Here is a 27,459-nt window from a genome sequence, read left to right on the forward strand (position 1 = left end):
CAGATGGATAAACAATGACTTTCTATGTGTTTCTTATGGCTTCTGTTTTCCTGACTGCAGAGCTCTGAGAAATTTTTCCAGAGAGAGAGTTTTAGGAATTGTTGCAAAAGGGAGAGTAAAATACCAGGCATAGACAAAGTGAACTGCATGTTGTGCTTATTATGCTTTTAGTCCTTTGCAGCTGGTGTTCAGGCGGATTTGTTTGCCCAGTTGGAAATAATACTAAACAAACTGAAATGCTAAATACTCTGAAATAAGTACACAAAACATCATGCATTGTCTCTGCTACCTTTGGGCAGAGAAGCCACCATAGCTAATAATAATAATAATAATACAGGTATTTATATACCGCCTTTCTTGGTCTTTATTCAAGACTTTATTCAAGGCGGTTTACATAGGCAGGCTGATTAAATCCCCATAGGGATTTTTACAATTGAAAGAAGGTTCTATCTTTCAAGAACCACAACAGTCCAGGTGTTTCACTCTGATCTGGTTTCACATTCTGGCCTCCATCCTCCCACGCTCAGAGCAGATGGAATCGCTCGGCTTCAGCTTGTCAGCTGCTTCAAGGTCGCATGGTGCCGGTGGCCTCGAACTGGCGACCTTGTGGATGTTATCTTCAGGCAAATGGAGACTCTACCCTCTAGACCAGACCTCCTGCCCATATAAATATATAAAGCTATAAATAGATGTACATGCACGATACAAAATATTACCTTACGAGCACAATCCAGGCAGCGCACATGCAATCTTCATATGGAAAGGAGTCCCACTGGGTTGAATAGAACTATCTTCTTCCCCATTGCCACCAAGTGCACAGGTATGTACACAGGCAACCCAAAGAGCAAAAGCAAAGCAAGGAATGAGAGGCCAATGCATCCCTTCCATAGTCCCATCTAACTTTCACCTCTGATCAGTACAAGTTACTTATGCTCCAGAACATGAGTAACTTGCTTAGCTCCTGGAGGGAGGGCTGCATGGTAATACTGTGGCTCACGTATTACCACCTATGTGCATTCATATCTGTTTGCATTGCTAGAGAACAAGAAAACAGGGCTCTGCTGAGGTCCATGAGGCTCCTCTACAAATTGGTGCAGCCAGCACTTGTGTTCAACTGGATTGATCTAGAAATCATTTAAAGGAACAGGCATGTAGAGTTTTCAACTTGGAATTGTTTAATCTCATTTCAAAAACTACATTTACAAATAGAGGAAGTTTTTAGCAGTACATGTGTGCAGTTTCCTTAAGGGGGAAGGAGTAGCTGCACATTGTTCGTCTTTTACATGTCAGCATGTTCCCTGGCTAGAGGTTAGCATCTTGAGCCATCCTGCCAAGTTTTCCACCAGGGGCTTAATGAGTTATCCAGGCACGTTAAGCATAAGTTTCAGGTCTAGAAATAGCACCTTCAAAATAGCATTCAAAGCTGACCACTGTACAGATTGAATTTTGCACGTTGTATATTTTGTTTTAACCATATAAGTTTTTTCCTGGGTTTTCTAAGTTGTCAATACTCTGAAATACGTTGCTTTCTTCTGTTAGAAAGAACTCATGTCACAATGTGCTTTTTCATAAGAGTGAGATACTTTGGAGAAAAATAACCAATTGCAGGTGGATGTGAACATTTTAAGTTTCTCTTTGTTGCTTTTCCCTCTGGATATTCTCTAAGGGGGAAAAATAGAAAATGAAAGAGTATTTTAAGTGAGCAGCACATGGCATAAATACTGACATGGTTCATAAAAAAGTTCTTCTTTGGAACTGAGTGGCATTCCCACCTTCAACTTACTGAACTGTTCTTTGAAGAAGGAAAAGAAAAGTGCCAGTTCTTTAAAACAAATGGGTCATTTCCTTGGGTAGGCAGTGTGACTGTTTTATGTGCGGTTAGATTGCATATAGCACGTCGCTGCAGAAGTTGTAAGAAATTCTTCATATTGAAAGATATGAACCTTAATTTTTCTTTTTGTATTTCTAAAAGGTCAAATGCTGTAAATACTGGCCAGATGACACGGAGATATATAAAGACATTAAAGTTACTCTAATAGAAACGGAGCTCCTGGCAGAATATGTGATTCGAACATTTGCAGTAGAAAAGGCAAGTGCTAAAAGATAGACTCTCTCAATATGTTTCTCTCACATATGTAGTCATGTCATTGTTAAAGTTGTCACAGCCTTCAAAATGAATAAGTTAACTGGTTTTCCAAATTCCTTTCTGGGTAGTCCCCCACTGCCCCCTAATGGTGAGGTTGTGTTTTCCCAGTTTAAACAACATGCCTTCCCCCTTTTCAGTGGCTGATAAAATTGGAAGAGGAGACTTCCAGTTGTTGTTTTATTTTTAAGAAGGGGCATGTTGAGTTATATGTGCTTCTGTTTTCATTTTAAATGCCCACTGCAGCATTTTCACTTTCTTCTCCTTTTATTAAATGATGGTTGGACAGAGAGGGGCCCACGAGATTCGAGAAATCAGACAGTTCCATTTCACAGGATGGCCAGATCATGGTGTGCCTTACCATGCAACAGGACTGCTAGGATTTGTACGGCAGGTTAAATCCAAAAGTCCACCTAATGCAGGACCACTGGTTGTACACTGTAGGTAAGTGGAATTGGACAGGGAGGGGATGAAACTGGGGAAGGGGAAGGGTTGTGGGTAGGGAAACTGGGCGGGCAAGGGGAAGGATTGGGGGGCTGCAGGACCACCCTTTCCAGCTCAGCCTTCCCACACACTTTCTTTCCTCACTGGTGCAGGTCCACCATGGAGACCCATTGTGAAGTGGGATGCTTACCAGGGTGAGGGGGGAATAAGGGGATTTAAATCCACTTTCCCTTCCAAAACCTCTTGATCTCCTCCCCCCCACTGGACACAGTGTGTATCTTTTTGACATAGCTGCACCAGCATGGGGGGGAGGATAGGATTGGGCTGTTAAAGTAAGAGCTGATTCTCAGAAGATTGTCCTATAAAGTATACACTGGAATTATTTTGCCCAGTGCGACTGCATAATTTATTACACAGTTAGATTATTACCAAAAGCAGAATATGAAACAGAGGCTGACAGTGTAAACCTATGCATGTCTGCTCAAAAATAAGCGCTACCATATTTAATGGAACTTACTCCCAGGTAAGTGTATATAGGTTTGAAGCCTGAGTTTTCTCCTGCAGGTAAAGCTATCGTGATCTTTTCTAGGCCTGCCACTCAAAAAAGATGACTACTTTTAAACTGAACCACCAGCATTTTCTGAACATTTAACACATACCAGTTGTGCTTTTATCTTGACAGTGCTGGTGCTGGCAGAACAGGATGCTTCATTGTCATAGACATTATGCTAGACATGGCAGAAAGAGAAGGCGTTGTAGATATATACAACTGTGTCAGAGAACTTCGGTCGAGGAGGGTTAACATGGTGCAGACTGAGGTATTCTGATCATCCTCCCTTACTGATATATAATAAACATGCATCTTCTATCCAGAGTTGAAATTTGAATTAATATAGGACTTGTGTGCACTACTGCTGCTTCACTACCAACTGTGTGTAGTACTTCGACTACTTCCACCCAGAGGGCTTGTCATCAATATTAACTGAGAAAGTCAGCGTAAGGTCAGGGGCTGAGAAAGGAGTTGTGCAGATAAGTGTTGGAGTGACAGACAGAGAGTGTTAGATTGGAGTGATTCAGGAGAGGTTTTCCTTCATATGTTTGGCTCCTTTTGATGAGGAACTTTAACAAAGAGAGGAAAATGGTTTGTCCACTATAGAGAACTCTGTTGTTCCAGGCAAACGTGGCAGAAGGCATGGGGTAATGGAAAATGCATAAACTTGCACAGTGGGATGGGAGCAGAAGGGAATTAACCAGAAGATGCAACCCAGAGCAGCAAGGCAGAAAACCTAGTCAACGCACCTACCCTTCAAGGGCAGTGTGATTTAATCCCCGACAAGTCACTTCCTGGCTCCTTGACCATTGGATCCAGTAGCCAATAACACCGATGTCATGACTGGGTTCTGGTTCAGTTTCTTAACCCATATCCTGCCAATAATAATGTCCAGGCATGCCCCTAGTTTTCACCAAGGTGGTAACCTGTATCTGGGCTCTTACTGAATACAGGGAGAGGATGGCAGGTGTCTCATGTCTAAATACTTCTCCCTACAAAAACATTTCCTCCATAAGGAACATCATACACCAGGAAGAACAGTTCCTAGCCTAGCCCTCTCCCAGATAGGCTCATTTTCTGTGTGGGGGAGGAGCTGGGTGAAGGCGCATCCAGTCATGTAGACTCTTAACTGCATGTGGAATTAGTACGGCCCATATACATGTTTACTCCCCTAGTGAGACCTGGGCCATAGATTCAAAGGTGTCAGAGTAGTTCCTGAATCTATTGTGAGCAAAAAATAGAACTGGGTGAGATCAGCATGTACTGCATTATGGAATTCCCTCCCCTTTGAATTGAGGACAGCTTCCTCATTATTAACTTTCTGACAGGGCCTGAAGACTTTTTTATTTAAGAAAGTCTTCGAGGCCTTATAATGACTGCTCTTGCAAATTTTTTTACTGTGTGTTTTATTTACTGTGCTGACTATTGTGTATTTTATATTATTTGCTTTTATTATTTTTATTTTTAATGTTTTTATCTGTATTTTATTATGCATTTTAATGTATTGTTAGCTGCCTTAGGTGCCCTTTGAGAAGAAAGGTGGAGTATAAAGCTAATAAATAAATAAATAAGGGCACAATCCTAACCCCTTATGTCAGTGCTTTCTAGCACTGACATAAGGGCAATGCAGCTCTGAGGTAAGGGAACAAACATTCCCTTACTTTGAAGAGGCCTCTGTGAATGCCACCCAACCGCAGGATGCAGCACACGACCCATTGGCACCAATATGCCAGTGCTGGAAAGTACTGACTTAAGGGGTTAGGATTGTACCCTAAGTAAAATAAATATTGATGACACAGTGATGTTACAACAGCTTGGCTATGCGATGACAATAAATATATCATTCTACATATAACATCATGATAACTGAGATTATTCTTTTCCTAAAGCATGCATGGGTAGAATTAGGTACAGGGTACCAGGGCTTGGGCTGAGGGCATATAATTCAGCCACCTTCCTGGAGTATTACAGATCTAGGTCTAGACAGCCCCTGATTGGGTGACCACTTGGAAACCCCATATATGCCACCCTAAGCTCCATAATGAAAGAAATGCAGGATATAAATGTAATAAATATGCTTGAGCACAAATAACATGATTTTGTCAAGTGAGTCCATGTTTACTTTTCCAGGAGCAGTATGTATTCATACATGATGCAATACTGGAAGCCTGTTTGTGTGGAGATACATCTGTTCCAGCTTCTCAAGTTAGGTCTGTATATTATGAAATGAACAAACTGGATCCTCAGACCAATTCAAGCCAAATCAAAGAAGAATTTAGGGTAAGTCATAGACAAGGGGTGTCAAACTTGTTTCATACAGCGGACCAAATAGCATTCATGGCACCTGCAGAGCTCCAGAAGTGATGTCATTAATCAGGTGGTGACCTGAAATAAGCACTTTTGTTCTAACCTAGTAACTCCTTGGCTGCAAATGACAGAATACAAAATATGCTGCCCTCAATCATATTTTCAAAATATGGGAGAGCCCAATTATCACATAGGCTGCCTTTCAGCAGTGCCATGTCTGCCAAGGCATCACTTTGCAGCTTAGCAGCTGAGAAAAGTTCCACAAACTGATGAAAGGGCAGCACATGTGATAATTGGGCTCGCTCAGTGTCTCAGCAGCATCTCTTTTTTCCCTCTCTCAACGCCCTTGATCTGCACCTTCCCCTTGTACTGTTCCTGTCCTTCTGAGGCCTCCTTCTCTCTCTCCAGTGCCTTGGCAGAATCAGCCCTGATAAAAGAAGCATGCTGGGAGAACTCAATTATCTTGCAGACCACTCTTTCAGCAGTGTCGTCACAGTAGAAGCTGCACTGCTAAAAGGGTGGCCTGCATGATAGTTATGCTTTCCCAGCTCTGCCCTTGTAGCATCGTCACTTCTGCTGAGACATCATTTCATAGCTCAGCAGCTGATGATGGCACTGGGAGAGTCTAATTATCACATGGGCCAGATAAAGAGCATCTGCTGGCCCGCAGGCCTTGTGTCTGACACTACTGTCATAGAATGCAACATTTTTATAAAGCCAGATAGTGCCAAATGACACTTTTACATCACTGGGGTTCTTCAGATATTGTTTAACAATCCAGAGCTTTTCATCATTTTTAGAAGCATTGATTGCCTTTGAAAATTAAAATTTTACTGCCTAGACTTATACTTGTGTTCTGAAGGCATATTAATTGTTGAGTAACTCTTCCTTTTGTTTATCTGTTTTTTGGGGTGGGGTAGACCCTGAACATGGTGACTCCAACTTTGCGCGTGGAAGATTGTAGCATAGCACTTCTGCCACGGAATCATGAGAAGAACCGGTGCATGGATGTGCTTCCTCCAGACAGATGCCTGCCTTTCCTCATCACGATAGATGGGGAAAGCAGTAACTACATTAACGCTGCACTGATGGATGTAAGCTCCTGTCCTGATGTTAACAGTTAGGAGACAGTGTGCTGCTCCACACACTGACACGCACAGATAGCACAGTCAGCAGAAAGGGGTCCAAATCTTCATCACTTGCTTTCTGAAAAATGACATAAAATCTTTAAACTCTCAGATATGTTTAAGATTGCACATCTGTTATATCACAGCCAAGGTCTGGAAGCCTTATTGAGAGAAAGAGAGAGTGTGTCAATTGGGAGGGGGGCATACTGACAAATGAAACCTGTCTAGATGTCTCTTATCTAGCACTTGAATATTAACTATACTGCCTAAGAGGAAAAAGAGTTCCCTGTTACATCACCAAGGCAGCTAAGCTGCTTGATAGTATTTGCAGCAATAGTTTAGTAGTTTCTTCTCCTAATTTTCATAGCAATTAACAAAGAAAGTAATAATAATTGCCTGTCGGCTTAGATAGTACACCAGCCATTACCTCAGACATTCCACTTGTTTCCGACTGAACACACTTTCCTAAAGATTGTTTTCTGTGTGTGTTTTTACTTTAAATGCAGCCATGGAAGTTTTGATAGGACTAATAAGGTATCAATATAGAATGATACTTAAACATGTTTTACACTCCCTTAAGATTTATAGAATATCTCTCACATTTTAGAGAAATTGTAATTAAGGCTGTCACACACAGATGTGCACATGCCAAGAAAGCAGACTTCAGAAAAGAAGTAGCACATTTTAAATAACCTTCCATAAAAGCAATTCTTGAGCAAGAAATATAGATTGCCATTATATAAGGTTCTCTTTTTATTACTTTCAGGTGTAATAAAGGAGTGTAGCAGTGATGTCCACTAGCGATCCTGGATCCTGTGCCACCTGGGGCCAGGACCGCAAAATGCTCCCCCATGCATCCTAAAAACATCACTTCCTGTTTTCACTAAAAACTGGAAGCGACTTTCTTCGACCTTCTGAGGGCCAGAGTGGTTGCATGTGGCCTCCTTGGCCCCCAATAGGTCTGTGGAAGGCCTGAAAAGTTCACTGAAAACAAGAAGTGATGTTTGTAGGCTTTCTGGAGGCATCAGAAGACCTTCTAGAGCAGGGGTGCTCAATAGGTGGATCGCGATCTACCGGTAGATCGCGAGGCAAAATGAGTAGATCGGGGAGCCCTGTCTCTCCAAACTGTTAATATGTCAGTTTCGTCTAGTGACTAGACGAAACTGACATATTTAGCTAAACTGACACTGAAACTGACACTTTAGCTGCTCTTCAGGCATGCAGCAACAAAACTGACGAAACTGACTAGACTCCAGCAGGGGCTCCATACATTAAAGGGGGTGTCTGTCAGATGCTTCCTTCCCCCCTGGTAGATCTCCGGGCCTTGCTGGGTTTCAAAGTAGCTCTCAAGCCAAAAAAGTGTGAGCACCCCTTTTCTAGAGACAGGGAGGCCACAGGCGGCCTCCCCAGCCCTCAGAAGACCTTGTAAGGCCCTTTAAATGGGCCTATCTAGGGAAAAAGACCAGGCAGCAGTGCGAGGGGATCACGGCGGCACCCCCCCATGGGGTTGCACCCCAGGGTATTTTGCTTCTGACCCCCCCCCCTAGTTTTGCCAGTAGTGTTGTCTCCTAACTAGGGTGGTGTCATTGCCAATGCTGCCATCAGGTTGCTCTTTTTTGGAAGTTGTCACAGACTACAAAGAAAAACTGTGGTTTGTTTCCAAATTATTAGTAGGAGTACCCTGGAGATTCTGATTATCTCCAGGCCTCCAGCACCACACACCCTACTGCGTCACTTTTTTCCTTTTGTGTTGCTGGTGTAACTCTATTTGCAGACAAAACCAACCTGTGGTAGGTACCATTGGCACAACAGTGGCCCTACACCAGCATATCTGCAGGCTCCACCAGTGTAGAGGGATAAGATTGCTCTGATATTCAAAGCTCATTCAGTGCTGGGTTTTGTTTCTATGAATCCTAAAACGTCATCAAGCTTGTTCAGTCAGATCTTCTAATCTAATAAACACTCCTAAACATTTTCCATGTACACTCTCTCTCTCTCTCTCTCTCTCTCTCTCTCTCTCTCTCTCTCTCTCACACACACACACACACACACACACACACACACACACACACACACACACACACACAAAATTCAAGTGATTCACTACCACTATCATCTATGAACGCCCCAAGGCCAGGGTGCCCTTTGTTGTAGCTGATTTTTTAAATTACATTTCTAAACCTGAATATAACAGGTTTATACTGCCTCTTGTTTTACAGAGTTATAAACAGCCTTCAGCTTTTATAGTTACACAGCATCCTTTACCAAATACTGTCAAAGATTTTTGGAGACTGGTTCTAGACTACCACTGCACATCAATAGTTATGCTGAATGATGTGGATCCAGCACAAGTAAGTCACAGAACCTCAACTGAATGAACCTCAATTGAATTTTATAGTACAGGGGTAGCCAAACCATAGCAAGGAAGACACAAACAGCTCTTTCACATATAATGTGCAGGTTTCAGAAATATGTTAGCTGAGTCCCTTTTTGCAACACAATTACTATATAAGGTAAATAACAAATCTTCAAGCTTTATAATTATTTACTGGGTATAAACTCAAGAGTCCACTGGATTAAAACAAGTTTAATGTTCATGTTGAGAAGAAGTTAAATGCTTCTTATGTATTGCAACTCTCAAACATCTGAATTTTATCATATGTGGCTCTTACATTAGGTTTGGCCACCCCTGTTATAGTATATCGTTTACATTGAAGCACACACGTTTTAGAAGATTTCAAGCACTGCAATTTGCATTGTAACTCTCTTGAAATTGATGCATAACCTAGGGATCAAAAGAAGCAGAGTTGTTGCAAGTGTTGCAGCCATAATATAACAAATATAAAACGTCAGTCTCAGCAGAAACCATGGAAGTAGAAGGCTTAGAAGAACAGATCATAAATTGGAAAAAAAAATAGCTAATTGCAGCTATGAGCACAGAAACAAATTATTTTAAAAGATTCAGGATCCGATCTTGCTGGGCCAGCGCTGAGCTGCAGGACTGGCACTGGGTGTCGCAAACATGCTGTAACACCCTGCAAGGAGTCCACAACGGTACTGGCCCCGCGCCAGTCAGCCTTGAACCCAGTGCTGGCCAGACACTACCCAGAGCTAGGTAAGAGCTCTGGGCAGTGATGAGGACATTGAGGGCAGGGAGGAGGTGTTCCAGGGTGGGGCAGGGTGGGGGAGGAATTAGGGTGGGGGAAGAACTGTGGTGGGAGGAGTGTGGGATTGGCAGAGCTCTGCTCCACTGGATCCTGAACTCTGTGTCAGGTCAGAAGGCCCAACACAGAGTCTCTGAAGTTGGCACTGGCAAAATAGCCAGTGCAGACTTGAGAAAACCCATTGTGGGGCTTGGAGCTTCATGGAAGAGACTTCTGGCAGTCTCTGTGGTGCCACTGAATGCAGTGGTGACCATTTTGATACTGTTGCACCTGGTGGAACTGCTGGCTTTAGGATTGAGTTGTTAATCAGAGAATGGAAACTTGTCCAATATTTCCCTGTTTGTGTTTTTTTTTATGCTGCTATGCCAAATGTGCAGAAGTCAGTCACTAATATCTTCTGACTGCATCATATAATCTGTGAAAACTCTTGCTGTGAAAACCATTGAGGCTGAAGCCCAGCTTATCTAGTCTTTAGCAACAAAAGTTGCAGCTTTGCAGAAAAATTGCAGACACAGAAAATGTTGAAAACGTAACTCTGACTACTGCCAGTTAGCCATCCCACAACTTTTGGGAATTGACCACATTTATTTTTGTGCTAAAGGCAATGAGAAATTCCTCAACATTTGTTCAGAGCAGAACCTTTGGAGTTGCAATAGAGGTGGAGGAGTAATCATCTTAAGGTTTTCTTGTTACTTATGTCTTATCCTGCTTGGTCAGTACTTCAAACCTATATTAACAGCTAGGAAATTTGGACAGCCCAATCATGTTGGGCTGTTGGCCATAGCTCTTTGCAACAGCAGATGGCACATCCCTTACCCAGGAGGAAGCCTCTGCAGTGTGCAGGTGTCTGCTTGGACCTGAGCTAGCAAAATCGCTGGTGTAGATCCACTTGGACCCCTGCCGTAGGATTGGTGCAAGACGTGAACTTGGTTTCAGCAGTCACTACAACTGCCGAACAAGCCCCCTTCCCAGAGACTATCCACCCTGCCCTGCCACCATAATGGCTCTGTTCCACCCTCCCCTGCCCCGTCCCACCTCCCCTGCCAGCTTACCTTTGTCAGCAGCAGTTTGCTGGTGCATAAGAGGCTACTCTGGCCTCTCCACTAGCACTCCTGCAACTTCATGTGTTGCAGGAGTGTCTTTTACAACTACCCTAAGGCACCAGCATACAGCCCCAATAGGCTGGGACTGTGTCTTACTTAATGTCTTAATTATTTAATTAGTTACTTATTTAACGTTAAAACCAGTATTTCTGATAGCTATTACTTTGGCACCAAGGGCCTGTGAACTGTATGCTGTACACTACTGTTACCGCCACAGGAGATTCAGGTCTCACTTAAGAATAGTTGGTCAGTCCACTGAGAGTGGAATGCAAGCATCTTTCAAATGAACGGAACTTACACAGTACCAAGTGCTTGATGGATGGTACCATAAAATGCACCATAAAGATGGAGCAATGCATGAAATATGCAAATTGTTCCAATGGAAATGCATAATTATTGACTCCTATTCCTATAAAATGTCAGGTCCATAGTAGATACATTTTAATGAAATGCTCTTGGTGAGTGGTTGAGTGTTAGCTGATTAAACTGCTGTCTGTGCTATATATTTTTGGTGTGTTCATTATAAACTATTTATAATAGTAAATGAAAACCAAAGAAAAATAATGGGTTGGGTTTTTTTTTTACCTGAACAGTCGTTATTGTCATTTAAAAACCATAACTAATAGGCCTTCTGGAAGTCAGAAATTCAAATTGCAAACACTACCGTGCATATTTTGAATCCCAGGCACAGTCACCTATCTCCAGGGAAAAATACAAAAGGCAAAAACCTTGTTTGGGTATTGGTGAGTTATTTTCAGAGTGACAAAAGAAAGGTTCAGGTGATTCAGACTTTTAGCTGCCACTAAAAAGCACACTTGAATTTGTCGGCCGTGCTTTGAATATACAAGAGCACTGAGCAATTTTAGGTTTTCACTGGCCTTTGCCTCAAATCCTGGGGCATGCTCTGTGTCAGGCACTGTATCTGCTTTGATACTTTCAACAGTGAAAGTTACAGTTACAAGACTGTAATTAGGAGATATTGTTCAGAATTCAAAAACCAACCTGGAGGAGAAAAAGATTGTTTTACTGAAAATGGAAACTTTCTTGTAGATTTCTAATTTAAAATGATGATCCATAAATGGTGTTATTCCTACAGAATAAATAAAGTTTCCTTCTCAGAAATAAGTGACCCCCTCTCCTCTACATACATACAGATAGACCCTCATTAAAGATTTACTATGACAGTCAACACTGGAAATAGCAACAATATTTTTAAATTTGCAAGGCTAGAAGCAATTCCTAGGATTTTCAGATAAAGTTCCCAAAATGCTTTCCCAAATTAGAGTCACATGTTCCATAGGGAAAAGACCTGCACCACTTGCATGTCGTAGTCCTTCAGCCCTGTCCCGTCTATATTTACAGCAGCAGAACAGAGATTCCACTATTGCAAATTGTTATATGGCAGCACACATAGCACACGACTGGTTACCATTTTGGAGCCAACACTGGGTGGTGGTGTCAGCAGCCTCTAGAGAAACCCTGGTGTCAGTAAGTCAGTGCAGGGGTGAGGGTGGGCAGGGGCTGGAAGGAACAGGGAGGGGAGGGGAGTGTTGAGGCTGGGAAGGGACTAGTGTCTGAACCACCAATATCCTATCCCCCTTTCCTGGGTTTGATCCAGCTACTCAGGTCTACTCACACTTGCAGCAGTAAAGTTGCTGGTGTAGATGCAAGTAAATTCATTAGAGAATTACACAGGGACAAGGGAACAAATGTTCCCTTACCTTGAGGAGGACTCCAGGAACTGACACTCCCCAAAGGATGGAGGGCTGCATCGGAGGAGGGAAATGGGCAGCCAGTTCTAACTCCCCACTGTGTGATGCAGTGGTGCCAGCACTGCATCTCCTGTATCCCGTGGGTGAGCTTCGGCCTCCCAAAGGGGACAAAGATTCCCTTGCCCCAGGTAAGCCCATGGCAGCCTACTGGGTCAACTTGGACCTGTGCCAATGGTATCACTGGCACAAGTCCACGTGGATCTGTGAACATAGATAGAGCCTGGGAAGGAAGTTTGAATTTGGTTGTCGAACTCACCCCTTCCTGGTTCCAATCCACCCTCATCCCCACCCCTTAGCTACCCCATTCTACTTAGCATCATATGTTTATTTTTATTAGAATGTGTGTCTCATCTTTCCATTCAAGTGTTGGGCAGTAAATAATTGCTTGTTTAAACAGCAATGGTTAATAATACAGGGTAGTATCTCAAAAGTGTGTCCATCATTAGATGCTCCCTAAAGGAATGGATGCTCGCTCCATGAATTGACTGGGATGCCAGAATTACCTGGTATATTTACTGAGGGAAGAGTTTAAAAGATGTACCAGTTAACCGCTGACACTTGAGATGCACCAATTAACAGGTTGTCTGTGGGTCAAAACCAGCAGCAGAACAGAATGAAAGCTGTTGCTTCTTTGTTGCACAAACAATTGTAAAGTATTATTTTGCACAATACAAACTCAGCTCTCTTGCCAGCAGAAAAAGTTGCTTTATGTGTTTTCTTCATTTTTGGTACGTGGTTCACAAAATCCTGCCCCAGAGAATTCTTGAATAAATATATCCATCAAAGGTTCCCTATATTTTCTTTGTCACTGTGTTCAGTACAGTCTGGTTGCATTAAAGAATCCACAGCTCACATATAAACCAGTGCCTGAAATATTGGTAGGTGAAGCCCTGTTCATCTGTTCCACCTACCACCTATTCCAATATTATCTGACAATTAAATTGTCCAAAATACAGCTCTGTAATGTCTGTGATCCCCTCTGGCTACTGTTTCCCACCCTGAAACTTGCTGGGCAAAGTTTTTGAAGGGGGGAAAAAAAACACATTCACAAATATAAAAATCACCCCAAGTTCTAATCTAGTCAATGCTGACATTATCTAGTGGTGCTGAACTGAGAACAAAATGTTGCCTTTGGGACTTGGAGAACAGATAGTGTCATATCAGTGGCAGTCATCGCACTTCAGTATCCAGCTATGAGAAGTTCATAATTCCCTGGGGAGAGTGGCTGGCCCTTTGGTGGAGTATGCTTCAGTGAATGCCCAGCATCTAGAGGTGTTTGATAGCACCCTTCACATGCTGTCACAGACTATTGCTAAATGGATGCTGAATGTCCAAAATCTGTTAAACCACATGCCAAAGTGTTTTGAGAATTTAGTAGTGAGCAATACTTGAAAATATATGCAAGGAGATGCATACATTTGGCTAAACCAAAGTCAATCAGAGGACCCAATTGAACATGCTGGTTTTGTCATTAAAAGCCCTATCAGTATCTGTGGGCCTCAAAGACCTTAAGGAGTGCCCCTTTTGAATGAACCGTGCCAGTATTTTGAGTTTTAAAACTTGCCAGTACTATTCTCTTTGAGCTGTGTTTGCACAGCTTTAAAGTCATCCAAAGCCGAACTCCACGTAGCTTGGATCTCAGTGTTCCCAGAAGTCCGGCAATGATGTTTGATGTCATTACCTTATGTCCAGAAATGCAGAGGCACAGAGGAAGTGAAGGGGGTTCAGTCACCAGACCCCCCCCCCCCAAGAGGGAATATTGCTTACCATCAGGTTCCAGGGAAAATTAAGAACACAGCAAAGTGTTCTCTTGTGCAAGCAAGGCAAGTAGCTCCTCTGAGAGTAAGTGTAAGCTACCAGAGTTAGAGGCTTTCCAGGTGGGACAAACCTTCCAAAAAAAATGGTTAGCATGGGTGCTTTCGGTAGGGAAGAGAGTGGCACAAAATTGGGACAGTATCTATGGGAAAGAGACCATCAAAACACACAGCAGTATGAACATCTTCTCTGAGAGGTTGGTGACAAAAGTCTACTTTCAAAGCAGGGGTTGTTTTTAGGACTTGGCACAACACAAGCATTCCTGAGTAAACAGAAGAATCTGGAGCGTCTACTGGCTATGCAACTAGGAGTGTCACCTGGACTTAATTGAGCTAACCTGTGTCCTTCCAGAAGGACAGAAAGGCTTGATTGCATCTCATTTGGAGAGGTTTCTGAGGGGCAAATGCATGGCAGAATGTGTGCTGCACCCAGGCTCAGGTCTTTGCTGGTAGAGGAATCGGAAAAGACTATCCAGGTGACCACTGGAACTTAATTTACTGTGCAGCAGACCTTGTACCTGCAGCAAAATTCTATCAGGTTGGAGTACCCAAATTTGCAAATTTGGAAAAAAGAGACACTCAGGTGCCCTGTAGAGCTTCCGTTCCCCATTACTGCCACCCCATCAGGGGAAAAGTCCTGTCCAGCTCTTAAGAAATGTTGGCTAGAACCCAAATAGAGTTAGGATAGATGTGTTGGAAAGAGAGGACTTTAGCAACACTTGGAAATTCGCTGAAGATTTCATGTTTGCTTTTGTGATGTTTTAAATTTTTGTGTTTTAATGTATTCTGTACTTTTATTTTGAATTTTTTTGCACACTATCTTATGAACATTTTTATTGAAAGGAAGTGGAGAAATAGTGTAAATAAATAAACATACACCAGAGTCCTAGGTGACATTTGTGCTTTATATATACATCCACTTGTGTGTTCACAAATCTTACTAGTTTCAATAGGACATATGTATACAGCTGTGAACAGGATTGTAATAGGCCTCTTCATTTTGTCCATTTTTTTGTTCTAGCTGTGTCCACAATACTGGCCTGAAAATGGGGTTCATCGACATGGTCCCATTCAGGTGGAGTTTGTTTCTGCTGATTTAGAAGAAGATATTATCAGCCGGATATTCCGAATTTATAATGCATCAAGAGTAAGGACCTTATTCAGTTGATTTTTTAAAATTTTATTTATGTATTGCAAATGAAAATGGGTTTGCAAATGAAAATGGGTTTGCATATTAAAGTAGTACAACTCCATTAATAAAAACAAATATTTCAGTTATTTTACCATTATCAAACTACCTCAAACCCATCATTAATTGTTCATAAAGCCTTCTTAACTTTCTGGCTGAAGAACAAGAATTGGTTAATCAAAGAGTCAAAATAAGGCATGTGTGTTATATTGTCATGTGGTCCACTATGGGGTTCCTACATTGTTTCATTATTTCCTATAGAATTACTATGTTATAGGTTCGGAAATGAATTTTCAATGGGGTATTTGGTGAGAACATCGTATGTAAAAGAAGCCATGGCTCAAATTACCAGACCACTAGACACAAAACTACCAGTTATTATTCAGGGAGTTCTTGCGTTTTCTATAAATTCTTTGCCAGCCCTGTTATTTAATTGGAATACATCATAGTCTTGACCAGATGTCTCATACACGCAGAACATGCTCCTTGCTGCAAGCTGGAAAACATCCCAGGTTAAAAAGTGATTCTAAGGTGATTTAAGTTCTAGAACCAGCATGACTTGCAAGTAACCTGGTTAGGGATTTTTTAAATTCTAAGGCAGCCTTTCCCAAACTGTGGGTTGTGATCCCCTGGTGGGACATGAGTCCATGTGAGGTGGATTGTGGGCTGGGCACCCCATCCCTTGCATTCAAATGGCTTCAAATAGGAGCCATTCCAGAGCCACTGGGCAGCCCTAGAAGCTTCTCCCAGGTCACTCTGGGCTGGCTACTAGCCTCTGTGGGCCTCAGAATGACCCACAGAAGCCTCTGAAAGCCACTTTCAGTTTTCTGTGACAACTTCCAGTTTGCCTCCGAAAATCAGAAGTGGCATTTGGAGACTTCTGTGAGCCATTCTGAGGACTGTTGAGGCCTTAAACCTTAAAGGACCAAGGCCCAAGGGCAGGTCTTCTCAATCTGGGGTGTTGTGATGTCCCAGTTTGAGAACCTCAGTCTTATCCTGAGGAGACTTCCAGCAGCCAAAAATCCCCCACTGGATACAACAGTAGCCACACCGGCACCACTGCGCAGCTGCACAGAGATTTTGGTAGGATTGGGTTGTAAACTTGTTCTGTTTTTTCATATATAAAATTGGTGCTTAAAACTTTTAGCTGCTATATAATTTTTTTAAAATTGTACTTTTAAAGTACTCTCACAATTAAATATCAAAGAATCTGCTGAGATTGCATTATTTCACATAAGCATACTTTTTAAAACAATTTTCATCTACTACCTCCCGCTTTTTAAAAAGAAAATTGCAAAACTTAGAGTCAGAGTTATTTTTGAATAGTATGTTTCCATTCTCTGTAGTATGCTTTACGAAGTGAAGCACATCGACATATACAAGTGTAGAATTATCAACTTGTACCATTTTATATGGTTATTATTTAATATATGGGGTGCATACTTGAATTTGAGATTTTTTAACATTTCAAAACCTCAGGCTTGTAAAATACAGTATAAAAACCAATAATCTTGAAGACTGTTCTAGACAGGTTTGAATCCAATGTGCCATTTTTAATTCTTTATCAAACAACATGTAGAACTGCAGATTAGTGCTTTTGATTGAATATTTAGGGTTCAGTACCTTTGTTGTAAATGAACAGGAAGTTTTTATTCAAACTTTGTAGATAAATAAAATACATCTTTGGAAAGAGACTCAAATGATGGATGTTTTATTCTGAATGTCTGAATCTTTATTTAGCATGTTAACAATCAGTCATCATGCAATGAGAGTTCAGGCTGAAAATCTGAAAATGACAAGCATATAAAAACAAGAGCAGCCATAATTGGACCTATATTGCAAATTTCACTTTGCTAGCCAGTGATTGCTATAATATTAATCTTCACATAGTTGGCTCTTGCAGCTGCACTATTGTTCCATTCCAGCATATTTGTATCTTCAGCTATTTAGAACATCATTTTAATAACTCTGAGATTCAAAGTCATAACTCCAAAAGTAAATTACTTTAGTAAATTGTGAAGCCGTAATCTGCTTTAATAACATTCAATGTTGATAAAAGGGGGGGGGTAATTGATAGAGCTTTTGGATGTAGTATAAATAATGCTGTCTATTATTCTCCTCCTGTTGGTTGGGTCCCCACAGCCCCAGGACGGCTATCGAATGGTGCAGCAATTTCAGTTCCTGGGATGGCCCATGTACAGAGACACTCCTGTGTCCAAGCGTTCTTTTTTGAAACTCATCCGTCAGGTGGACAAGTGGCAAGAAGAATACAATGGAGGCGAAGGTCGTACAGTTGTCCATTGCTTGTGAGTACAATTCCATGGTGATGGCCGCTGTGATTACATAAAATGGATTTAAAAGGGATTACATCATTTATGGTCTAATTCTATTCTCCAGCAGCACAGAGCATGCAGCACAGCAGATGGAGTGCGCAGAGTCTTGCCCTCATGCCCTGCTTGCTAGGCCTGCTGGGGCATCTGGCATTCCCTTACTGGCCTGATACAAGAGGGCTTGCTTCATCTAAAAAGCCCAATTAAAGCAAAAGCCATCATTCAAACATTGACTATGTGATATGTACCAGAGAGGCAGAATTGAGAGCCTGTACACATTTTTGGATATTAGGCAAAGAGATCCATTTTGTCCAGGATAAAACTGGGCATGCATTCCAGAATCTCTTTTCTTGTTCATATTGAATCATACAGCAACTACAAGTTTGAAACATCAGTACTCCCTGATTTTCTCCTATAGCTGAGCCAGCATTTTGGTAGCCTTGACCTACCTCGTGTCCTCATCTCTGCCTTACTCTACTGACCTGCCATTCACCATCTGTATTCCCCACTGCCTTAGCACTGTGCTGTAACACACTGACAGTTTGATGCAGAAACAAAATGCTTAGCAGCAAACTAGACAACATGTTTAACTTGTGCTTTAGACCAGCATATCTTGCGCATTTTTCCAGAGTACCAGCCATAGGGAGTACCATCTGGATTAGGAGTGCAATGTGTAGGGATTTGAAACTTTTGCCCCGCCCCCAATAGTTTTTATGTGGATTGCCCCCACCTTTGCTGTTTCCGCTGGGAGGGAAGTTCCCATTGTGCCAAGGGGAACTTGTCTCCTGGAGAAACTAGTCACTATGGGATAAAATTAGGTTTTTATCAAATCAAGAAATTTTTTTAAGTGTGCTTTTAGTTTTCTCCCAAAAGTTTCCCAACATTACCAGACTTTCTAGCCAACCACAGACAGGTAGTTCATCTTATTGTTCCAGTTTTCTACCTATTGAATTAAAATTGTATTTCTTAATCTTGAGAGGTTCAGCTATCAATGCATTGAAATCCACATCTGGGTGGTCCTTTTAAAATGCAAATTGATATTATCTCTCCCAATTACTCATGATATTAAATGGTTGTACCACATCTCATGCTCTCCCTATCCCCTCCCACACTTCACTCTGGGCGGCATAGAAAGGGGAAAAAATCCAACATAATCCTTTTAAATGACTTTATTTTAATTAAAATGCTCAAAGAATGGCACAATATCATCCAATGTTTTGGCAGCAGGGAACATTCTTTTCATACTGCCTGGATGTGACAGATGTGCCATATTGTAGCAGTCTTTGAAAATCAAGCATTTGTGAGCTCTGTCTTTTAAGAGCTGCAAGCTAACTAGGCTGCACTCTGGTAATTATTAAGGTTTATTATTTTCAATGAAGTGCAGCCTAAAGATGCTGATTAGAATAGCTGTGGAAATAATAGAGTTTCCAGAAGATTCTCTTGAAGATTAAAAATAACCAGCGCTAAAGCATTATGAAATGCTATATTTAAGCATGCATCTGAATTTTTTTTTGCAGTATTGTATTTCTCTTATCCTTATTTGTATTATCGTATCCTTAGAGCAGATGCAGTGCTCTCAGCCCCTTAAACATGGCTAAGGAATCAACCCATGGATATTAACAGCCGCCACATCACCCCTCTGCATGTGCACACACACACACACACACACAAAGTCCCTACTTGTTAGTTTTAATCATGTTTAAGGTATGTCCCGACACTTATTTTAAAAGATCTCTATCTTGCTCAAAAGAGACTCAAGGTGGCTGACAGTATTCCAGCAATATAATAATTTTAAAAACGATACAAAACAATAAAATAAAGGAAAAAACTATATTGAATAGTCCTGGGGAGAGAGCAGAAGTAACTTATAATGAAACCTAATCAAGGCAGGCCTGACCAAACAAATACGTTTTAAAGGAATGGTGAAGGGAAAAGAGAGAAGGGGCACAATGAACCTTAATCATGGTTCAGGACAGCAGGGGGAATTATGTCAGAAAATTGGAAGTCTGGAGGGAGGGAGCATGTAATAATTCAGTCTGCTTCTTCTCCCTTAGCCCAGTTGTTTCCAAACTTACCTGGGTCATGACGCCTCCACAGCCTTCTCTTCCCAGCTCAGCCAGGCTCCACCATCTTGGATCTCGCAAAATATTGCAAGATCCAAGATGGTGACACCCAGAAGAACAGGTAGGGGGGCCATTAGGGACATCCCGCAGTGCCCCTGTGAATGTGCCACAATACCATAAGGTGTTGTGACACACAATTTGGGAACCCCTGCATTAGCCATAGGAGAACGATTTCATTATTAATTTCATAGGACAAATAGAATGTTGTGGAATGTCACAGATTCTCCTCAGTTCACCCCCCCCCCCAATGAAATACACAGCAATTACAAATTGCTTCTAAATGAGGAGACCTTCGCTAAATAAATCCAGGAGCATTCATTCCATGGTTTGATACTGACCAATATTAGTACAAGGCAATTAGTATTTTTAAAGCAAATCTGATAAAATGGTAGGAAAGTGTTATGCCAGCATTCCTGATTCCAGTTCCTAGAATAATAGTTGTTCCTAGAACAGTAGTTTGATTTGGAACATAATAATTGGCTTTAAGGTACAAGGAAGTCAATATACATATAAAGGAAAATAATAACAGTTTATATAAATGTTGTTTTTAAGCAATTTTGTGTTTGCCGATCTAAGGTCTAAGCCAGGGGTGTCAAACTCATTTCATACAGTGAGCCAAATGTTATTCATGATACTTGCTGAAGGCTGGAAGAGATGTCATTAAGCAGGTCATGACCAGAAATTAGCACTTTTTTCTTACTTAGGAACTCATTCACTGCAAATGACAGAAAAGTACACAAATCTTGATCATATTTCAGCAGTGACATCTCAGCACAGCTCAGCAGCTGATGTTGGTGCTGAGAGTGCCCAACTATCACAGGGACCAAATAAAGAACTTCTGGGGGCTGCATTCGGCCTTCAGGTCTTATATTTGACACCCTGGTCTAAGCAGCATAAACTGAGTTAGGATTGAGGAAGGGGTGTGTGTGTTTAATTATCTCAAACTTTTTATCCAATCAGAGAATATTCTTAATGTGGTTAAAATCTATTTCAGGCCTCCTAACCTAACACAAGTGTTTGTTTATTGTCAAAGACCAAAATGATGGGAAATCTGGGCCCAAGGCTACCCAAAAAGTCAGTGGCTCTGCAAATACCTGTTGCTCAAAGACTGGCTTTGAATACCTGGCTCAAACACAGCGGCGGGGATGGGGGGCATAAGCCCTACGTGCCACATCCATGGGTCCTATGGGGGTAGCATCCCAGCATCCACCACAGCGCTGTCTCCTCCACCCACCATCCAGAGCCATTCTGGGGGGGGGGGGCAGGCAAAGCCCAGCGCAACCTTCCTCTTGGTGCTTCAAAGACACCTGAGGCTTCTGAAGCGCCCTTAACAGTACTTCCATTGGAAAATCGGAAATACTTAATGGTGTCCCAGAAGGTTCAGACGGCTTTTGGAGTACCAAGGGGAAGGTTGCACGAGGCTCTACGTGGCCAGGTAAGTATGGGGGGTGGCATATTGCAGACCTGGCCCCAGGCGGTATTTGGGCCAAGTCCGTAACTGCTCAAAGACTAGAAGTCACTTGTGATGTGCCTGTTACACTATGATCCCAAGCACTGTCTTTTTTTCAAAATCCAGGAGTGCCTACATGCACAAATGGTCATTGGTCCATCAGTATATGACTCACAACCCAATCCTAAGATCTTCTTGAGCCTGCGCTGGCTTTGAGTGTTACAAATGTGTCATAAGGCACATTTATGGCTACTCGAAAGCCAGCAGTGCTGGCACAAAGGCATGTGCTGGCCTGCCGGCACCACATCCCTGCCCAACACCAGCTGGAGCAAGTAAGATTTCATCAGGCACCTTGCAGCATGGGGAGGATGGCAGGAAGGTGTATTGGAGACAGGGAGGGGCGTTTTTGGCCAGGGGAGAGAGGGACGGGGAAGGACTGGGCCCAGGAGGGGATCGGTGGTACACACCACATCCAAACCCCTTTCCTGACCAGGCAGCCCTACATGGCGCTTCCCAGATTTGTGCCAGCTTTATAACTGGCATGAATAGAAGAAGCCCCATAGGGGTGGCTGGGGCTTTACTCAGGATAAGGAGAATAAAACCTTGAGGAGACCTCCAGCCTACTCCTAAGTTGCAATTGGATGCAGAGCAGGCCATGAAGCCTGGCTGGCCAGCACCACTTAGGATTGGGCTGCCTGTGTATTCTGGGGGGGACGGGACTCACATGCAGTACTACAGTTAACAACCAAGTTCTTTTGTTGCTTTTCTTACAGAAATGGAGGTGGCCGCAGTGGGACATTTTGTGCAATCAGTATTGTTTGTGAAATGCTGCGACACCAGAGGGCCGTTGATGTATTCCATGCTGTGAAGACCCTGAGAAATAATAAGCCTAACATGGTGGACCTTCTGGTATGAGCTGCTAAACTGTACCACTAAGTAGAAATTTTTTCTGTTATCATAAGGCACCTTGACATTTCCAAGACTTACACGGAGAGCTGTTCATAAAAGCTAGCCTGTTGTTTTCCAAAGAGGATAATGAAATCACTTGACTTGTAAAAGTATTTTTACGCTGCTTCTTTCCCAAGAAGACTTAGCACTGTTGTGAAAAGTTTAAAACTTTCAACAGAACATTCTTATTAATTTTTTTTCTTTCTGGCAGCACAATGCACGTGCAAGACAGTCTGTATAGGGCAGAAATAATAGTCATGTAAAATGAAATGCCAGATTTTCAAATTATATATTTTATAAATAGCTTAATCTCCTAATATTTATCAAGCCTGTGAATTTCAGTTTGACATTCAGAGTATTGCATTTAATTATGGCTCTTCTATCTTGCTGCAAGATTAAAAGAGTTCAGAAACAAAGGGCCAAGAGCAATTATTTCCTTGTAGAAAGCTTTATGGAATTTCTTAAAGACAGAGTTGCTGAAATGCCAGCTGCTCTTATATCAGAACTATATAGGACAATTCAAATCATCAGGGTATTATAGTCGACTTGTTCATCTGTCATGGAGAAGGGGTTGCATGGTAACTATCCTGAAGACGTTCTAATACCAGTCATGGTTTAGCAGACTACTAAACAGCGACATGGATAGCTAGATAAAGTACCTTGCCTTGTGACATACTGTATTTCTATTTGTTTGTTCTGTTTTTATCCCACCCTTCTTCCAAGGATCTTGAAGCAGCATATGCAGCTCTTTGTTCCCCGTCCCACTACCCCCATCTTCTGTAATCTAAATTACCAGGTGCTCTGGTTATTGATTAGCTTGTGTGAATAATCTTACTGCCAGTGCAAATTTGGATTTGAAAACTGATTCCCATTGACCACGTCTAATACAAATATATAATTTGCACAGAAGAGAAAATTGTTTCATTAAGTAATTTTAATTCATAGAACAGAAAACCGATGCCCTTGATTAAGTCCTTGCTACAATTTACTTTATGTTTTCTTGATTTTTCAGGATCAATATAAATTCTGCTATGAAGTGGCTTTGGAGTACTTGAATTCTGGTTGATGGCGCAAATGGTGTGGGGGGAGACAAAAAATTTTTCACCACCACAATCAAAAGCAAGTTGCTTCATGATATCTGTGTGTATGAGATGAGGACTTATCAGTGTTACGCTTATATTGCTTTGTATTGGCTCTTTTTAAGAGCCCAAGAGAGTCTTTACAAAACTGCTTGCACTGCCCATTTCCACAGTATGGCCGTTGCTTGTGACACTTACAATCCCACAGTAACACACAAATGCACTTCAGTGGTTGGAAACCACTATCATATAAACCCATCAACTCAATAGACCAGCCTAGTCATCTGGTAAATTAAAAGAGCACAATTCTATTCTGATGAAGAACTTTGTACTTTTCTGTTGTATTTTTTTGTTGCCAGTGATCCTCTGTTGTTGTTGTCAGAGCCTAGTGTACATTTTTGTTCTGTGAAGAATGTCATCTAGCATTTTGATAATGTATTTTAGTTACATTTGTATCCTATTTGCTGCTCTTAAGAAAAAAGAAAGCTTCTGTAGCTTAAACCAAACTAATAGCTACACACACACAAACAGACCACATTAACTTTGCTGAATTGTATTTTCTGCCCGACTTACCTTGTTTCAGAAGGAAGAGATTTGACAGAAGTCCATTAAGAAAATGAAAAAGTATGGGATGATCAGATTAATATATCCAAAGCTTTTTCCCATTTGTTTATATTGTAAATATTTTTTGATTTCATCAAATTATTTATTCATTAAAAAGAAACCTTTTGTGAAGCACAAGTGAGTGACAATCATTTTTATTAAATCCTGGAAAATGTTTATTGTATTATATTGTAAACATTTGTTTACCCTGTCTGGATTCGCAGCTCAATAAATAATTACGTATGTGATAAAATCTCATTCAATTTATAGTACATCATCATGGCATAGAATTGCCTTCGGGTAGACCTTCTGTAAAGCTTTCAAATGATAACCTTAAAGTAGCTGAACTAGAGCTTCCCACTCCCAAGTGGCTCACAGTTCAATATTAAAATGCATGTGATGCATATATAAATCTACATGATTAATTCCATTTTTAGTTAAAGAATCTGTGACTAGAAGTTGTGACACTATGAGAGCCTGGATTTAAGAGCTACTGCTCACAGGGTTCACAGTGCTGGGCAAGATGGACAAATGTTTGATTAGCTATATGGTAGTTCTTTACTGACGAGGCCACTACTCAGGAACCCTGGAGAGCCTCTTAAGCCTTCCTGCACCACACTGCAAACAGCTTCATGTCTTGGCTCTTACTTTATTCAACCTCATTTGTATTCCATTTTTAAATATATAAATCTACTTAAAAATGAATTTAAGGTTCATTCACATAATGATCATCCAGAAATGATCATCCCTTGAAATGTATGTGAGTTACCATTTTGCTGGTATGATTCAATGTTTTCGGTTGCCATTTTCACAACTGTAATTCACAACCCAATTTTATGGACTGGGTCCCCTGCCAGAACTGGCAGCAGCCAGAGCTTGAACACTGGAGCTTGAATGGTCATGAACACCATTGTGGAAGTGCATGTAGTTGTGTGCTTCTGGGCCACTGGCAGAAGTGGCAGAAACACAGAGCACAGAACAATGAGGGTGGGAGAAATGGGGGAAGACTAAGGGCTTGATGGTTGCAAAAAGGGGTGGCACCCACCATGGGTGACTTGCACTGGATGCTATCTCCTTCCTAGCTTCCCAAGCTGCCCCTTTTGTCTCCTAGGACTTGTGCCAGCTAAAGACCTGGCACAGGTCTGAGGAGACCCACAGGTGATTAAGAGGCTTACAGAGAGATAGGGGAAAATATTTTTGCTTCCCATACAGTGCAACCTGTTTTGGTGTGGCTGCATGCTATGACAGGGGAAAGGATAGGATTGGGTTCTGACTCTGTTAACCTCAGTATTCATTAATCATAAGCATACAGGATGGTTACAGTATCTATTAAACCAATAAAAGACCCTACAATGTAGTTCACTACATTATATTACAAGAAAAAAATGTTTGTGTCCATAGCTCCCTAACTGAGAGATCACTAAGGAAGATGGGGAAGACTTGCTGCTTGTGAGGAAAGCAGTACACAGAGCACTAACTCCTGAAGGAAGGGACTGCATAACATTTGCAATGACACATTTATGGTTCAATCCTGTCTAGGGACAATGGCAGCAGAACTAGCAATATGAAGATATGTGGACAAGAGCAGAGTGATGGACCTGAGTTCCTCTGCACATCCTGTTCCTCTGCCCCCCCCCTTTTCCAATCCAGGGAGTAAAAGGAGGAGGAGAAGTGGAGGCACGTGGATGGGCAGAGGTGGATGCTCCCTTGCTAATCTGTTGCAGAAGGTGACTGCCTCAGTTGCCCTCCTAGATGAGTCTTGGTCTTGCACATAACTGGGCTCTGCTTGTCTTACGGCTCAATCATATGCAAGCATACTCAGAAGCAGGTCACTTGAGTTCAGCGAGACCTACTCCCAGGTTAGCATGCATAAAATTGTAGCCTTAGTCATGAGGCAAAAATGTTTTAACAAAGCAGCATTACATTGTTTGCTTATATCAGCATGTAAAAAAATCTGTTACAAGCATATGAAGGAAAATTTTACTCTAAACATCTCCACAAATGTTACTCAACTTGAGTCACTCAGACACACCTCACTGTCATGGCTAATTATGAATTTAATTGCAGTATAGCAGCCTGTGATTACTGACCAGGATAAACCCTCTACCAAAAAAAGATTTTCAGAAGTTACGAAGGGGGAAAAACACCATTCTTAGTTGTAGCTCTACCCATGGTTTAAAAGCTGAATTAATTTAGTGACGCATGTGTGGTTTAGACAGTCTGCTTCCCATGAACAACTTTTTCCAGGTGGTAACCCTTCCTCCTATAGAGCAGAACATTTCCTAGGCCCATTGCTGGAATGGGAGAGACACAAACACAGATGTTCTGGTTATTTTCAAGACAACTTTATGAGGCAGGGTCCCAGACTCAACATTAGTAAAACAGCAACTTCAGTATTGCCTTCTTGTAATCCCCTCCAACAGAAGGAAGTTGGAGAGCAAGCATCTATCTGGCCAAAGAGATCTCTTTATAGGTATAAGACCATTTTATTTAGGGAGGCCATTTATGCTGACCCCAGGGGGTATTGTGTTTTATTGTTTTTAATGTCTAGAGAGAGAGAGCCGTCTTGAGTGTCCTTCATTGGATAGAAAGGCAGGATATAAATCTCTTAAATAAATAAATAAAACACCAATCATAAACAAGAAGTGTTGCTACTACTCAAGGGGGTACACATGACCAAGTACCACAGCAGTCCCAAACACTATTGCTGCCAAAAAAAAAAAAAAAAAGAGTCCAACAAGCTTAGCAACCCTGGAAAGCGTGCCCCCACCGTGCTTTCCCTATCCAAAGGGCCTTCTTGCTCCACCTGCACCCTCCTTCCTGCCTTGGGTTAATATCCTCATTTGACCACTGCAATTAATACACAACTCCTGAAGTAAGACAACAGACAGAGTTGTGGTTACATGCCATATTAGTCATATGTAATTTATGCTACCAACTCAACGCTTTTTTGGTTGTTATAAAAGGGGTCAAATGGGAGGGGACAACCCCCATTGGGACCATGCTGGAAGGGGAAATTTCAGTCTTTCCCCCTGTGCCATTTTAAAGGTGAAAATTGCTAGTTCCAAGATAATTGCTGCTTCAAGGAGGTGATTTTTGTCCATAAAACAGCACATTGAGTGCAATCCTATTCAACTTTCCAGTACTGGCATAGCTGTGCCAGCGGGGTATGTGCTTCATCCTGCAGTTGGGGGGCAATCATAGAGGCCTCCTCAAAGTAAGGGAATGTTTGTTCCCTTACCTCGGAGCTGCATTGTCCTTATGTCAGTGCTGGAAAGTTAGTTAGGCTTGCGGCCTTAGAGGTGTGAACCTT

At 41.8% G+C, this 27,459-nt stretch overlaps 1 protein-coding gene across 1 annotated transcript in view; it reads left to right on the forward strand.

Moving 5' to 3' along the window:
- PTPRM (protein tyrosine phosphatase receptor type M) overlaps window positions 1-24,284 on the forward strand; it is a 544,564-nt gene extending 520,280 nt beyond the window's left edge. The window contains exons 24-33 of the mRNA XM_066626178.1: window positions 1,973-2,089; window positions 2,433-2,587; window positions 3,270-3,405; window positions 5,268-5,417; window positions 6,365-6,538; window positions 8,791-8,922; window positions 15,446-15,571; window positions 17,756-17,919; window positions 22,290-22,425; window positions 23,477-24,284. Coding sequence (XP_066482275.1) covers window positions 1,973-2,089; window positions 2,433-2,587; window positions 3,270-3,405; window positions 5,268-5,417; window positions 6,365-6,538; window positions 8,791-8,922; window positions 15,446-15,571; window positions 17,756-17,919; window positions 22,290-22,425; window positions 23,477-23,530 — 1,344 coding nt within the window. The 3' untranslated portion in view covers window positions 23,531-24,284. The remainder of the gene's footprint in view (window positions 1-1,972; window positions 2,090-2,432; window positions 2,588-3,269; window positions 3,406-5,267; window positions 5,418-6,364; window positions 6,539-8,790; window positions 8,923-15,445; window positions 15,572-17,755; window positions 17,920-22,289; window positions 22,426-23,476) is intronic.
- The last annotated feature ends 3,175 nt before the right edge of the window (window positions 24,285-27,459 follow it).

The sequence above is a fragment of the Tiliqua scincoides genome, chromosome 4, assembly GCF_035046505.1.
Source record: "Tiliqua scincoides isolate rTilSci1 chromosome 4, rTilSci1.hap2, whole genome shotgun sequence".
NCBI lineage: Eukaryota > Metazoa > Chordata > Lepidosauria > Squamata > Scincidae > Tiliqua > Tiliqua scincoides.